Source organism: Carassius auratus, unplaced genomic scaffold, assembly GCF_003368295.1.
Source record: "Carassius auratus strain Wakin unplaced genomic scaffold, ASM336829v1 scaf_tig00001591, whole genome shotgun sequence".
Lineage (NCBI taxonomy): Eukaryota > Metazoa > Chordata > Actinopteri > Cypriniformes > Cyprinidae > Carassius > Carassius auratus.
Window position 1 is genome coordinate 1,474,077 of NW_020523372.1, and position 14,705 is coordinate 1,488,781.

Sequence of the window (14,705 nt, forward strand, 5' to 3'; positions counted from 1 at the left end):
TTTCCATTGATGTATGGTTTGTTAGAATAGGACAACATTCAGCCGAAATACAACTATTTAAAAAAATTAATCTAAATATTGAGCAAAAACTGCCTTTAAAGTTGTCCAAATGAAGTCCTTAGCAATGCACATTACTAATCAGAAATTAATTTATGGTAGGAAATTTACAAAATATCTTCATGGAACACTTTACTTGATATCCTAATGATTTTTGGCATAAAAGAAAAATCTATCATTTTGACCCATCCAGTGTATATTATGATCCAGGGTCACATAAGTATATAAATGCCATTGATATTTTATATCTAATGCAATGGTCTTCACACTGTTAAAATGTGACAATGTTTTTTGGGCCAATGTCTGTTCTTCCAGAAACATTATATTTCTTCTGGAATGTTAATCTCTATCTTGACCTCAAATAATAGGCACCAGAGCGACTGCAGGTTAAACAAACAAGGCTTTAGTTTACTGCACGAAACATTCACTGTAGTATGTTAGAGCTCAAGCAGTCTGAACTCACTGTAAACCCTAAAACTGCAGTGGCTGGAAATTAGGTCAGACGTGCTGCAAACGAAAAGCAGGCAGTAGTTGGAAAAGAGGGAGGTTGAGAGGGGTTTGAAAAAAAAAAGACCAATGCAAATAGAAAAGAGTCACATGGGGAAACCTAGTCACTCGTCTCAGAGCGGCCCGTGTCTGGAGGATTTTCTGCCACATTCTCACCTCGTGGCTCGGCATCCTGCTTATTAGAGAGGTCGGCGGGGTTCCCGTCAGGCGCATTATCTGCTGAAGCTGGTTTATATCTTGGGGAACCCAGGTCAAGGGGTGTACGATAAAATACACTCACAAATATGAGTGGGAAAACAGGAAAACAATGCGAGCAATCGGTTTGCTTTACATTGCGGCTTGTTGCCGAGAAGGGGAAAACAGGACAGGAAGAAGAGGAGGAGCAACACATATGTTAGATAAGACCCACGCATCCCATGTGAATCAGTCTAGTGTTGATAAAGACACAGGAAGTGCCGGACGCAGAAGAGCGAGCATTGCTTTACATCCTTAAGCGTGGGCTGATTTTGCAAAATCATCTGCCAGCAATCTGACTACTACGGTCTATTTTAAGATGATTGCATAAGTAGTAGTTCATGCAAGTGAGTAAGCAAGGGGAAAAAATGATGCGACATGAGTGACTGAAGCAAGCAGAAAGGATAGCCATGTCGGCATTAGGACTCGGAGAGAGTCAAACTCACAGACTCTGAAGAGATTTTCATCAAGAGCTCTGGCTCTGGGGGTCCGACGAGCATCAAGATAAGCTTCAACTGATCAATATCTTTAAAAGCAAAATAAAGGAAAATGCAGGGAACGGGGTGACTATGAAAGCAGGGACTGGGGAAAAGGAAAACAAAAACAGTAATAATTTTGTTTTAACAAAAGAATAAAAACGGCACAAAGGGAGAAATAAAACTGAGCCATGATTGGTTGAGTGACATGCACTCTGCAAAAACAATGCATGGAGCTCACAACACTTCTCAGGTAGTTGGCAGAGCAGATGTAAGCTAGCAAACTTACCTGACTGAAGTACACTTGCAGAAGACAAAATCTGACTTAATGCAACAGTGTGTCAGACAGATGTGAACATGACACTGACCACATTTGCACGCAAATCTACTGATTGCGGTTCATATTTGGATTAAGCTAATATTCTCAGAAACTTATTGTTCAATGAAGACGACTACGAAAAATATTCGTGAACGAATAGTTCTTCTGTGACCAAGACGAACGTTGACGAGCTAAAACTAATATCTGATGATAAAAAATGATGACGAAATGTATGCCGTGTCTCCGTTAACAAGAACATTAATTGTCAACAAGACCAAAAAAGACATCATAATTTATTCAAGTTTTCCCAAATTCAATCCTTGATTCAAGTTTCTCATAAGCTTAATTGATTTTGGTCTGAAGAATTTGTGACTTTTAGTTTGAAGACTAAATATAAAGTAGCTACCAAAATAAATGTCTGTGATTACAATGTGACGAAAAAGTAATGAAAAAACGTTGAGAAAAAAAATTCAATTACTTTTGTTGGTAAACTATTAAAGACTCAAATGACTAAAATGTGAATAAGACTATTAAGCATTTTCGTGTCAAGATAAGTCAAAAATGCCTGTCAAAATTAACACTGGTTTACAGAAGAGACTTAATAAAAAAATAAAAAATAATAATAATAATAATTCCTATCTTCAAAAGTGTATTTCATCAATTATTTTTTCAGAACCCTACAGTAATATCACCGAGAATTACCTTTCATCAAGATATAACACATAAAAGCAAAATATATAATTAGATTTGTTTTATTTTTACACGATCCAAAATTTTTATGAATTCATGCAGATTTCTACAAACCAAAATATTGGCTTAACCTTGTTACACTTAATGCATTTACATTGTTTATAAAACTGTAATATTCTTCCATGATCGAAACATGTCCGCTAGCATAATCAGAATATGATCAAATTCTGATTAATATAGGAATATTCCTATGCCTGTAAATGCAGTCAGTGAAAAAGTAAGAATATGTTCAACACGTGAATGTGACATGCAGGTGTGAGCTGCATCAAAGTGGCCTAGTTCTACACTCATGTGCAGATCCACACGGACTTCTGTTCAAATCTTGCAAAGATTGGCGGATGCTAATAAAAATCACAATCATGAAAAAAGAGAAGTCAAAAGTTGGCTGAACAGTGTTTGCAAGCAAGTAGATGACAGATTAGGGTAGTTAATTCATGCAGTCAGAAACATGCTTAAATGCTGCAAGTCAACATTCAGCAATTACATGCAAGACTTAGTGCTTCAAAGCATACTGTGTGTGCACACTTTAAAATATTTTTTTGTGTGTGGATTTAAAGGCATAGTGTAGCCCAAAATTTTCATTTACTCACTCTCATGCTGTTCAAGACACTAAAAGAGATATTTTGGAGAAATTATAAGCTGCTCATTTTTTTTACAATGAAAGTAAATGGCTCAGGGGCTGTCATGCTCCAAAAACGACAAACAAAAAAAAGGCAAATAAATCGCGATTAATCGTTTGACAACACTACTCCTGACACCACCGAGCTGCCATATTGGAATTTCCTAGTATTCCAAACATTCTACTGAGTTAATAGGAAATTTTATATTTTTTATGAGAAAAATACATAAAGAGTCAGCATTTTTATATCAGAAGCACATTCTTACAAATGCAAACGTCTTAAGCGTGTTAACAGCATGCAATTTGAAGCATGAAGTTTGATTCAAAATTAATTGATTAAATTAATAATTCAATGTATACATAACATTTCTCCTACATAGTGAAATGCCACAGAATGTGGGCGATCTTAAAAGAGTATGAAGTAGATGTTGCTTAATCGGGAAATAAAACACACGCATCATAACTTTTTCAGAAAAGTAACGCTGAGTACATAAGCTAAGGATTTAAAACATTAAGCTTAATTTCCACGATAATGCATGGTAACCTTTGAATTTCAAGACAATGTAGTGCAATATAGTACCAGATGCTTGTATCTTATCTACCGTATTTTTCGGACTATAAGTCACACTTTTTTCATAGTTTGGCTGGTCCTGCGACTTATAGTCAGGTGCGACTTATTTATCAAAATTAATTTGACATGAACCGTCTACAGGCCTCTCGCGGCTGTAGATGGTAATGTTTTCTCTTGGTTCTAGGTTCTAAATAAATGCAACTTACAGTTTTTCCTCGTCATGACGTATTTTAGGACTGATGCGATTTATACTCAGGTGTGACTTATAGTCTGAAAAATAAAGTATTTTAATCTATTTCTGACACTAATACCAGATGTGTGTTTATGTTTAATGCATAATTATGTATGAAAAGAAACCATCCATTATGTTGGATATGTTACCCAAGTCATCAGTGTACAGCATCACCCTAAAGTACAGTTTTGAAGAGCATCACATACATAAACAATGTTTAGATCAGAGCGTAAACAGCGTATCTGTGTACGGTGCTGCTGACACAGAACAGCATACGTTGTCTCCAAAATGGCGCTTTCTTGAATAAAGTCTTTATCTTTGTTTTCTTTGTGCACAAAACTATTCTTGAAGCTTCATACAATTATGGTTGAACCACTGATGACACATGGATTATCTGAATGATCTCCTTGCTATATTTCTGAGCCTTGATCGTGATAATTACATTGCTGTCTATGGGAGAGTCAGAGAGCTCTCAGATTTCATCAAAAATATCTTAATTTGTGTTCCGGAGATGAATGAAGGTCTTACGGGTTTGGAACGACATGAGGGTGAGTAATAATGACAGAACTTTCCCTTTTGGGTGAACTATCCCTTTAAGGTCAAGGTTATATCCCTGTCAGTCAGTGATGCCCTCTGCTGTTAGGGAATAATAATTTGGCCACTTAAGCACTTCGGGTGGTATCTAGTCTATAGGCAGTTTAGAATGCAATGAGTCGGTAACATTTTATTTTAAGGTGTCCCAATTACACGTTATATGTACTTACTATTATAATTACAATAAATTATGCATAATTACATGCAATTATCCCTAAACTAAAACCTCATCTTAACACTAATCATATAGTTAGTGCATGTAGTTCATTAATATTACTCAGTCCTTAATTACACTGTAACAAGAACACCTTAAAATAAAGTGTAACCATCCCGTCATTATATAGATCAGTGGTTTTCTGTTAAACCCAAGCTGGAGACAAACACACACAAAAAGACAAATGCACAAAGCAAGCTGATAATCTGCATGTCTTGGCAACCAAACAACTACTTTATCCTAATCTAGTTTTTCACAGGCTTCCTTGAAATGCAGATCACACTTCCTCCCTCGAAAGGCCAGGACCCTGTTTAACGTGTTCTGAATGTAATGTATGAGCGTGTTGTGTTTTTCACAGTGGGTTTGATTCGACGACCTCCGCTCACTAGAACAGAAGCAGCAAATCATTAAGATTCCCAGAGCGGCGAACGCTGTGCTTTGTCCTTTAAGACCAAGCTAAGTTCATGTTTTTTGTCAACAGGACCATCAGGCAGTGTGACTCAGTGGGAGGCAGCGGGAACGACTCTAGCTGACTCATTCCTCTCAGGATCGCTGCCTCTCTATGAATTAGATCCGGCTGACATGCGTAGGTGTCTTTTTCACACTTGCAAAGAGGGAGGGAGGGATCGGGCAATGCATGCCAAAAATGGCAAACATCTAAAGGGTATTTCCAGAAAGAGAGATTTGGGGCAGGGGTTGAATGAAGGGGAAAGGATACGATCAGTGCCGGGAAACAGGGTCCGTCCTGTGAGGAGCTCAGCCATTATGCAGCCCACCGACCAGATGTCCACTACAACACAAAACACAAACCCTCTTCTCATTCACTGAAGCAACATACACTCTGTTAAAGACAAAACAATATCCGTTTTCTTAAAGGGATAGTTCACCCCAAAATGTAAGTTGTTATAATTTACTCATCCTCACGTTGTTCTAAACCTGTGAGAGTTTCTTTCTTATGTTGAACACAAACGTAGAAATTTTGAAGAATGAGGGTATTCAAACAGTTTATTGTGCACACTGACGTTCATAGTATTTCTTTCCATAATATGGAAGTCAATGGGGGCCAACAACTGTCAAAATATCTCCTTTTGTGTTCAACTTTTCCATACAGGTTTGGAACGAATCATTTTTGGGTGAACTATGCCTTTAAATGCCCCTAGTCCTACCGTGTAAAATTCATCAGTGAATTTTATTTTAACAAGAAAACAAAACCAAAAAAACACACAGGTGGGGAATAATGGACAATGGAACATTGCATTATTAAGAAATATCCAAATGTAAGGTGAATCAGCTGCAATGTGCATTAATTTTCAACTATTCTTATACTATTATTCAAATGGCATTATATAATTTATACGCTTTCATTTTTGTAGTTTCAGTCAATTAGAACTTCAAAGGCAACATTTCTTATTTCCACAAGTTATTACAAAGTTGCATACCTAATAATTTATAAATAGGGCTTTGCAAAAAATTGAATGCGATTTTCATGCACATCTCATCAGTAAAGACGCTCCTGTAATTAAAAGTATATCTCCAGCACGTGCGTTTCAGATCATGGTTGCCAGGTTTTCACAACAAATCCTGCCCAGTTGTTTCTCAAAACTAGTCTAAAACTATTTTAAAACTATTTTAAAATACTTTTTTTTAATATATATATATATATATATATATATATATATATATATATATATATATATATATATATATATATATATATATATATATATATATATATATATATTTTAACCCTGGGAAACAATATTTTTTTTTATCTGGGAACCTCCTGGAATCGTTTTGGACTAGTTTTGAGAAGCAACTGGGCAGGATTTGTTGTGAAAACCTGGCAACCCTGATCTGAACACACGTGCTGGAGATAATACTTCTAATTAAAGGAGCGTCTTTACTGATGAGATGTGCATGAAAATCGCATTCGATTTTTTGCAAAGCCCTATTTATTAATTAACTGATTTAACAATTTCAAGTTTTTATCCCAACCAGAAATAATTTTCTCCCAAACTTAGACTATTAACTAGTCTAAAATAAGACGATATGCATCTGTAATATAATCTACAAACATACAAAAAAATTCCTAGCTGTGCAGAAAATGTATCAATGTGAATCAAGAAATTGATCAATAAGAATTTACCCAATAAAACTACATATGCAATATTGTGGTATAAAGTATAAGCATTTTTGCTAATGTGATTAAGACTGCATGAGCAAAATAATACAAAAAATAAAAATAATACAACCAATAACACTGCCCATAAACATTCAATCATATCCTCATGAATAATATAAAATCCCATCCTGCATTATTTCCATCTTTTTTAACCAGTGAAGTGATTTGTGAATGCAGTTTCTGACCTGTCATGTTGTAGTGCATCCAGTTGAGCATGATCTCTGGGGCACGGTACCATCGGGTGGCAACGTATCCCGTCATTTCATCATCAGTCAGCCGGGCCAGCCCAAAGTCCAGAATCTGAGCACAGATACCAGAGTAAGCATTAGCCTTAAACTACACTTATCAGCACTCATATTACACTGTGTGCCTCAGTGTTTGCCCGACTATAAACCCACGGTTGGTCAACAGAAGATAATAATAACAGATGTCACAGTGGAAAAAGCATCAGATGATGATGATGATGGCAGAGATCTTGGCAATCAGTGCAAGCTCGCTCTCACCTTAAGTTCACAGTCTTCGTTTACAGCCAAGTTACCGGGTTTAAGATCCTGTATTATGGGAAAAGATGAACAGATAGATAATATAAGTCAGAATTACTTTGACTTTTCATAATGTTTTCATACAAAGGGCAGAGGAGACCGTAAAACCAGATCTGTGCAAAACCTGCAATAAAACTGGATAAGACTGGAGTGGTGTGGATTACTGTGATCAATACGTTTGGACTCTCATTCTGACGGCACCCATTCACTGCAGTGGATCCACTGGTGAGCAAGTGACGGAATTGTACATTTCTCTAAATATGTTCTGATTAAGAAACAAACTCATCTACATCTTGGTTGGCCTGAGGGAATGGCCGTAGCCAGCTATGAGGACCTCGGTAAATTTGTCATGTTCGAAAATAAATTTGTTCTCTGATTGAATAATTTGCAGCTAAACTCCTCATATGAATGTCTGGATGTATGATTCAGTGTCCATGGTATGAAAACAAACGCTGGGAGACGCTTCTGAAGTGAACGAGTTTACAGTTAGTTGTGAGCGAATGAGAGCGTGAGACGCTGTTGCCAGATCCAGCTATTATTTCCCCTTAATTTGACACTTTAGAAAGTTAATAAAGTGGGAAGTTGCGTTGTAGGATCAGCGATAACTTTATCTTATCTAATTTCCAAAATATATGAAATAATTTTGGTTTATTTTATTTATTTATAAGTTTCTGTTTATTTTTATAGCAACATCTGGCAACATAGCATCGCCGAAATTTGTCTGCCAGTAATCAAAAAATGCAGTGGCTATTTACACTAAGTGCAAATATCTATAGATTATATTTATACTATGTTAAAATAGCAGGATTTTCTGCTATTTATACTACTTACTGCAAATAGTGGCAATAACCTGCACCTCAGTATTGTAGTACATTATGAAATAATAACTTATTGAGTCTAATTTAATGGATGCCACCTTACTGGACAATAAAGCCCTCCCTACATCTACCCTTAACTTTTTGATTATCTACTTAATTTTATTTTCATTTAAAATAAATGCTTTTCTGATGTGATCTGAAATTTGAAAAAAAAAATTGCCAAAAAGGCAGATTCGAACCCGGGTCGAACATGTTAAAATATATGTGTCACCCTTTACCTTCTGCACCACTGGAACTGACTGGCAGGTGTTGTCTTTTATAATCTTGACTATCCGAAAATAACACGTTTGGTGAGTAATATGTATTGGTGCATGAATAATAAATAACTGATAAAATTATAAATTACAAATTTTTTATGCAATAAATGGGGTATAATTTAAAAATGAGCATCCCTCTAAAAACATCTACATTTCTGTCTCTTTTCAAGTGTTAGAGTAACGTATATAATTAAGTTGTATTTATAGGGGTTATTATAGCACAATTCTATAATAAGGGGGTTATTAATTTAACCCCCTGGACCTCACTAATTTTCAAAGCCTGGCTACGGACATGACTGAGGGTGAGTAATTTTCAACAAATTCTCATTTTTGATTGAACTATTTTTTTAAGTGATTCAGCATAAAATTGAATAAAATTAAACACTGAAGTGAATTTATAAAGTAAGGACTCTAAATATTTTATTATGAAAGGTGTTATAAAATACTGGCATAAAAACTTTAATATTTAATAAAATATCTGGATTATAAAAATTAGATTAAAAAATATGACACTGAAACAACACCAGAGACTATTTTAAAAGTAATAACCCCACACTGCTCATAAATAAATGATGTAATGAACAGAAAGTGTGGTCTACTCACTCTGTGGATGATGTCTGCTGAGTGAATATACTGCAGAGAGAAAGACAGATGAACTCACTTCAGTCAAATACAGAGATCAATGAGAAGCAGTCACTTGAAGACCAGACGTCTAAGTGGAGCACACTTCAAATCAACACAGTCCTTCATACTCTAGCTCATACACTACTAACACAGCATTCTACACAATCTTTTACTTTAACATCAGAGAGAGTGAACTATAGCAATTGTGCAGTGAATGATGAAGCATAAAAAGAAAAAAAAAGGTTAACTTAAGGTCACAAAGTAACATGACAGGTTTTCTGTGTTGTGACATATCAGAGAGAAAAAGATTATTGAACACGATAAAATAGTAGGGGGGTAATTTCTGTCCATCGCTTGTTGATTGGATAGAGGCAGATCTTATTATAAATATTAATTTAGGCCCCCATTACATTGAGCAATTAAAACCAAGTGGAAGTGAAAACAGTGAGTTGGGCCTAACCTTCAGGCCTCGCAGGATCTGATAAATGAGGAACTGGACGTGATCATCTGTCAGCTTCTGGCACTTGACGATATTATTGAGGTCTGCTCCCATGAGGTGGGTCACCAGATACCTGTTAAACAGTACAGCATTAACCCATCAGTCCTGTTAAGTGGTGCAACCAAATTCTGGTAACCAAGATTATTCAGCCAAAAAACAATTTCTGATTTAAGGCTAAAATGTTTTAGAGATATCAGTTTTTATGTCAACTTTATACGGTCCACATTAGTTAGTGTGTAATGTTGGTGTTTGAGCATAAACAATATCTGCAAAGTTATGAAGCTGAAAGTTCAATGCGTAGGGACTACAAGAAGTTACTTCACGGGTTTGTGACATCACATGATCACAGCAAAGGGGGCGGGGCCATGCTGCACTGCTTTAGAGAAGAGGAAGAGAAAACTAGAGGTGCACTTGAAAATCTCTTCATATATGAATCAATATTCTGTCTTCTAATGATTCTAATGGATTTACAAGTTTCAAAATCAATGTTCTAAAGCAGCCAATCTTAATACTGTTCTTTAATACGGTTTCCTCTTTACCAGCCCCACTCCAGATTAAAAACTATGAGACAGAGAGGCTTCAATATTGATCCTGGTATTTGGGTAAAAAAATATCAATAAATTCAGTGGATCGCTAGTCCAGAATGACAGCTAGCACAACCAATTATCTTGTCCGTGCACAGATGGGAAGGGTGGAATGGGACTGGTGTGGAGTCAGCGGGGCACTGCTGGGAGCTCGTCTGAGCCGGCCATGAGCACGATCATTAACCTCAACAAACACAAGCGCTTCGCTGCTCTGCACTCTTCCAACACTCCAGGCAATCATGCTGGGTGAAATAACCTTACAGTAGTGAAAATGCCTTCTGTTAAGACAGAATCTTCATCAGCGAGGTTTGCATAGCAGATACTCAAGTATATGGATACATGCGGTTCAGAAACGTGCTCCTCCCTCTTGCCCCGAGCTCTGCTATCCCACTCATTCTCCATGAGATTTTGGGACCAGGGTATTTATAGAGTATTATAGTATTCTTAGCTCTTGTTTCCATGCATCTTGCAGCGTAAGGCACAGTAAGCACAGTAAGGCCCTTCCTCCAGTGTAAGTGTGCCGAAGTCCCAGCTCCTGTTTCAAATCTCTCTGCAGCCAAACACAACTCACACTGGAGCTCGTTCTTCCTCTGCACCTCCCGGCAGTCGTGACCTCACCCCACTTAAATAAACTATACTGAAACTGGGCTCAACATTTGGACAGCACATGAAAGAAGTCCTTTAAGAGCCCCTTGAAATTAAAATGGGATGATGGACATATGATAGCATTCTTCTGAGTCAATGACCCAGATTTTACATTGGACATAACAAGAGCCTACACAAAAATGGGTGTCACACTCAGGATCCATGTTTTATTATCATACCTGACTGTGTGATTAGTAATTGGGTCTCAAACTTTTACATTGCATTGGTAAACCACTAACAAAACTAGTTTACAAAGGTGGCACAGAAGCAGTTATTAAGTGACATTTAGGTGTCTTTACACAGACTGTAATACTGATACTCAGAGGGGGCAAACATTAATTTACATTGTAATTACAACGTGCATAACTTGACCTTTCATGCTGCGTCTTTACAAAATTTTAAGCAGGCACAGAGCAGCATTAACTTGGCTCTTAGGTGTTATTTAAAGGCATTTAGGTGTATTTACACAGACTAATTAATGCTGCTCAGAAGTGGCATGAATGCATTTACACAATAATTACAAGTGGCACAATTTATTGTAAAAATAAATTTACTTTATCTTTACTCAGCTCTGTAAAGATGGTTCTTTGATTAATGCCCTTAATTGTATTTTATTTATAATCTTATGTGGTTCATAACACTGATTGTGTAAATACAGTGCAAGTGCGCAACTTTGCTAATAATGTGAATAACTGGCTGATTGCAATTATTCCATCTAATTGCAGTTATTATTTTGAAACAATTCACAACAAAATTGACATATTACAATTACACTAAATTATAATGTATTATGCAAGTAATATTCCAAGGATACCGGCATTAAAGAAAAGTGAATTGGAGAAAAATCATTTTTAAATACGTCAGCTCATATGAAACTCTTACAAAGACAATTTTGATCTATAATTCCCAGAAGGTGCTCTTATTCTCTTTTGTGTGTGTTGACTGTTTGAAGAGGCAGTTATGTTATGAGGCAATAGCATTTTACAGGTTATTGCTTATGTGCCTATGAGGAAATTATGCTGAGCGGATGAATTCGTGTCGCCCCTCCCGAGGCAGATCCCGACAGGAAGTAACCGATGCTGTTTTTCGATTATCGCTCTGGACTAACTGGATTTAACAGGTGCTTCAAGATCGAGTGAGCACACAATACACCATCAGGACTATGTCTAATAAACCCGGACACTGCTGAGGTGTGCCAGCTATGCCACTACATACCAGCCGTTTCTCAGAATGGCTCAGAAACCACAGACCTGCAAGCCATAACGCCCCACAGAACATGCAACCTCTTACAATGACATTTCCTAGAAGTACGTTCTAGATGCAGGGATGAAATCAGAGAAGTCGACAATCTGAAGAGCCTATGAAGAAGTTTAGTCAGACCACCTTTTAGAAATGAAGCAGATACTCACACGTCATTGAATCCTGCTAGACAGGTAGCGGGCGAGAAAGCATCTAGTAGACCAATTACCTGCAAATACAGACAAGAGTCATAAATTAGTCTGACACATGACAACATTAAAAGATTAAGGTCAAATCATTTAAAGTCTAAACTGCTTCTTCTTGATTCCATGTGTGTACACCTTAGTTAACTAAAACCAAATTATATTATATTATATTATATATTTTATGGGGTGTAACGGTTCACAAAAGTTCACATTTGATACAATACAGCTGTGTCGAAGTTTGGTACGTTTTCGTAATTGTGTGCGTTGTAATGTTGGAAATACTTCTTTTTTTAAACCAGTGGATATCACACAAGCACGTGTTTGACAAACTTTGTGCAAGAGTTGTATTCATCTCAATTCACTACGCAGAAAGTGAAAGTAAAAAAACGCAATGCATCTGACGCGGCATATTCGACGAGACGCGAATCTACTTCGACATATGCTAACTGTTTTAAATTTATTCCTTTAATATTTCTCTCGTGGCCCATACATAGTGAGAAACAAAATAAGAAACATTTTTTGTTAAACAGGTTGTTTTTGAAAGTCGGTAAGTGAAATAAAGCGAACTACAATAAAGCTAAAGAGTCAGTGCCTGAGAATTAAAGTGAAAATGATGAAAACGAGCCAGTAAATGAAGGCGGTACAGAAATCAGAAATCATACGGTAATGGCTGTACACAAAGCAGTGCTGCGCTCATAAACGCTGCTTTATCAAGTATTACAGACGATAAAATGAAAATGCCATCGAAATAAACAGACATTGATACCCATGTGGTCACACTGTGTTTTGACTTGAAGTGCTCATATTTATTCAATAAAATCATAGCCTTCTGAAGGTTATAATCATCACATTAAGCTACACACAGATTCTTTACGTCCTTAAATTTAAGCCCTCTTGAAATTATAATTGAGACTTATACCATTTAAGGTATTTAATACTTAAATACATGACTGTTTAAGACTTTTTAAGGATTGGGAACCCTGTATAAAGCCCATCGGACAGTGCGGTGATGTATTTTGGTAGCCGATTGGAAGGGACAATAGCCCCAGGATGTTGGGCTAGTGATTTAGCAGGCCCTGTGTACTGTAAACACACTTTAAGAGGAAAATAAGCAGTACTTTATCATCTGTCATTACTGCAGTTGTTTTCTTGGTGCTGGTGAGCATGCGACCCGCTGCGGTTGCCCTCAGAGGAAACAGCTCACAAAGTGAGATGTGTTGCTTCCACTTGTGTACATCCTCTGTGAAACTCTCGTTTAGATTCTGTGTGGGCATCACCTTTATCTCTCTCTCTCTCTCTCTCTCTGCAAGAGGAGTGGGTGCATTTCATACGGGCTAAACTTTCGATGCACTTCTGCCCACAGTAACATTCGTAAACTTTGGCCAAACTTGCTGACAAACAGCGTTTCAGCATAAAACGGCAGCCATTACACTTCCGTTACAATTTTTTTTTTTTTTTTTTTAAATCATCTCAAATGTTCTCCAAGGCTCCATTTATCTGATTTAAAATTCAGTTAAAACTGTATTATACATTTTTGCAATTTTGAATGCAATTTATTCCTGTGATGCAAAGCTGAATTTTCAGCATCATTACTCCAGTCTTCAGTGTCACACGATCCTTCAGAAATCACTATAATATGATGCTTTGATGCTCAAAAAAAAAAATAATAATATTATCAGTGTTGACCCTTGTCATGATTAATATTTTTGTGGAAACGTTAGATTTTTCTGAATAATTTTATGAATTGAAAGTTCAAAACAACCACATTTATTTGAAATAAAAATCTTTTGTGACATAAATATTTTTTACACTGTTCCCGTATTGTAAACTTGCTACATGTGGACAAATATCTGGGCAGATAGAGTATTTTTTTATCTGTTTATTAAAGTCTATATTGCAAAAGTCAGTGATGCTTTATAGGTGTGTGTGTGTGCATATATATAATATTAATGTTTGAAATGTGTTCATCACACAATGCAGAGCAAAAAGAAGCAAAGATCTAATATATCTCCATGCAGCTACGCTTCAGATATGCAGAACTGTGCAGCTTAGACAGACACTATGAAACTAGTCCAAAGAGGAATCAATCCTTCATCATCACACACAAGTCACACACATGACTGCAACATTTCATCAGAGTTCAGTACAACTAGTGTTTACTACAGTCCTGGATTGAAGCTACGTGTCGGTTGCCACAGTTCGCAATATGAAAAATGATGAAGAGTCGATCTGTTCAGGGATATGAGTGTTATTAAACACTTACATCTGTATGACAGACAGACAGACACCAGGGAACATGAATGTGCGTGCATGGCCTAACCTGATTTTACCAAGTGAGACATGTTCCTGGGACAACATCGTTGTTGACCCTGGAACAACATTGTGATTAACCAATCAGATTTGAAGAACCAGTTTATAGATTTTGTGAAGTTTATGCTTAAAATCAGTGTTTGGTGCTTGTACATCAGTGTCATTC

General features: G+C 36.6%; 1 protein-coding gene across 2 annotated transcripts in view; it reads right to left on the minus strand.

Moving 5' to 3' along the window:
• The window catches only part of LOC113069393 (mitogen-activated protein kinase 14B), a 28,161-nt gene that overhangs the window by 4,146 nt on the left and 9,310 nt on the right, over window positions 1–14,705 (minus strand). Inside the window, exons 3-9 of one of the 2 annotated variants that reach the window (XM_026242467.1) lie at window positions 12,194–12,252; window positions 9,517–9,628; window positions 9,036–9,065; window positions 7,259–7,306; window positions 6,941–7,055; window positions 5,292–5,363; window positions 1,245–1,324 (exon numbers count right to left, since the gene is read on the minus strand). In XM_026242467.1, coding sequence (XP_026098252.1) covers window positions 1,245–1,324; window positions 5,292–5,363; window positions 6,941–7,055; window positions 7,259–7,306; window positions 9,036–9,065; window positions 9,517–9,628; window positions 12,194–12,252 — 516 coding nt within the window. Of the gene's footprint in view, window positions 1–720; window positions 801–1,244; window positions 1,325–5,291; window positions 5,364–6,940; window positions 7,056–7,258; window positions 7,307–9,035; window positions 9,066–9,516; window positions 9,629–12,193; window positions 12,253–14,705 lie in introns of both variants that reach the window. The other variant, XM_026242466.1, reaches the window with a different exon arrangement.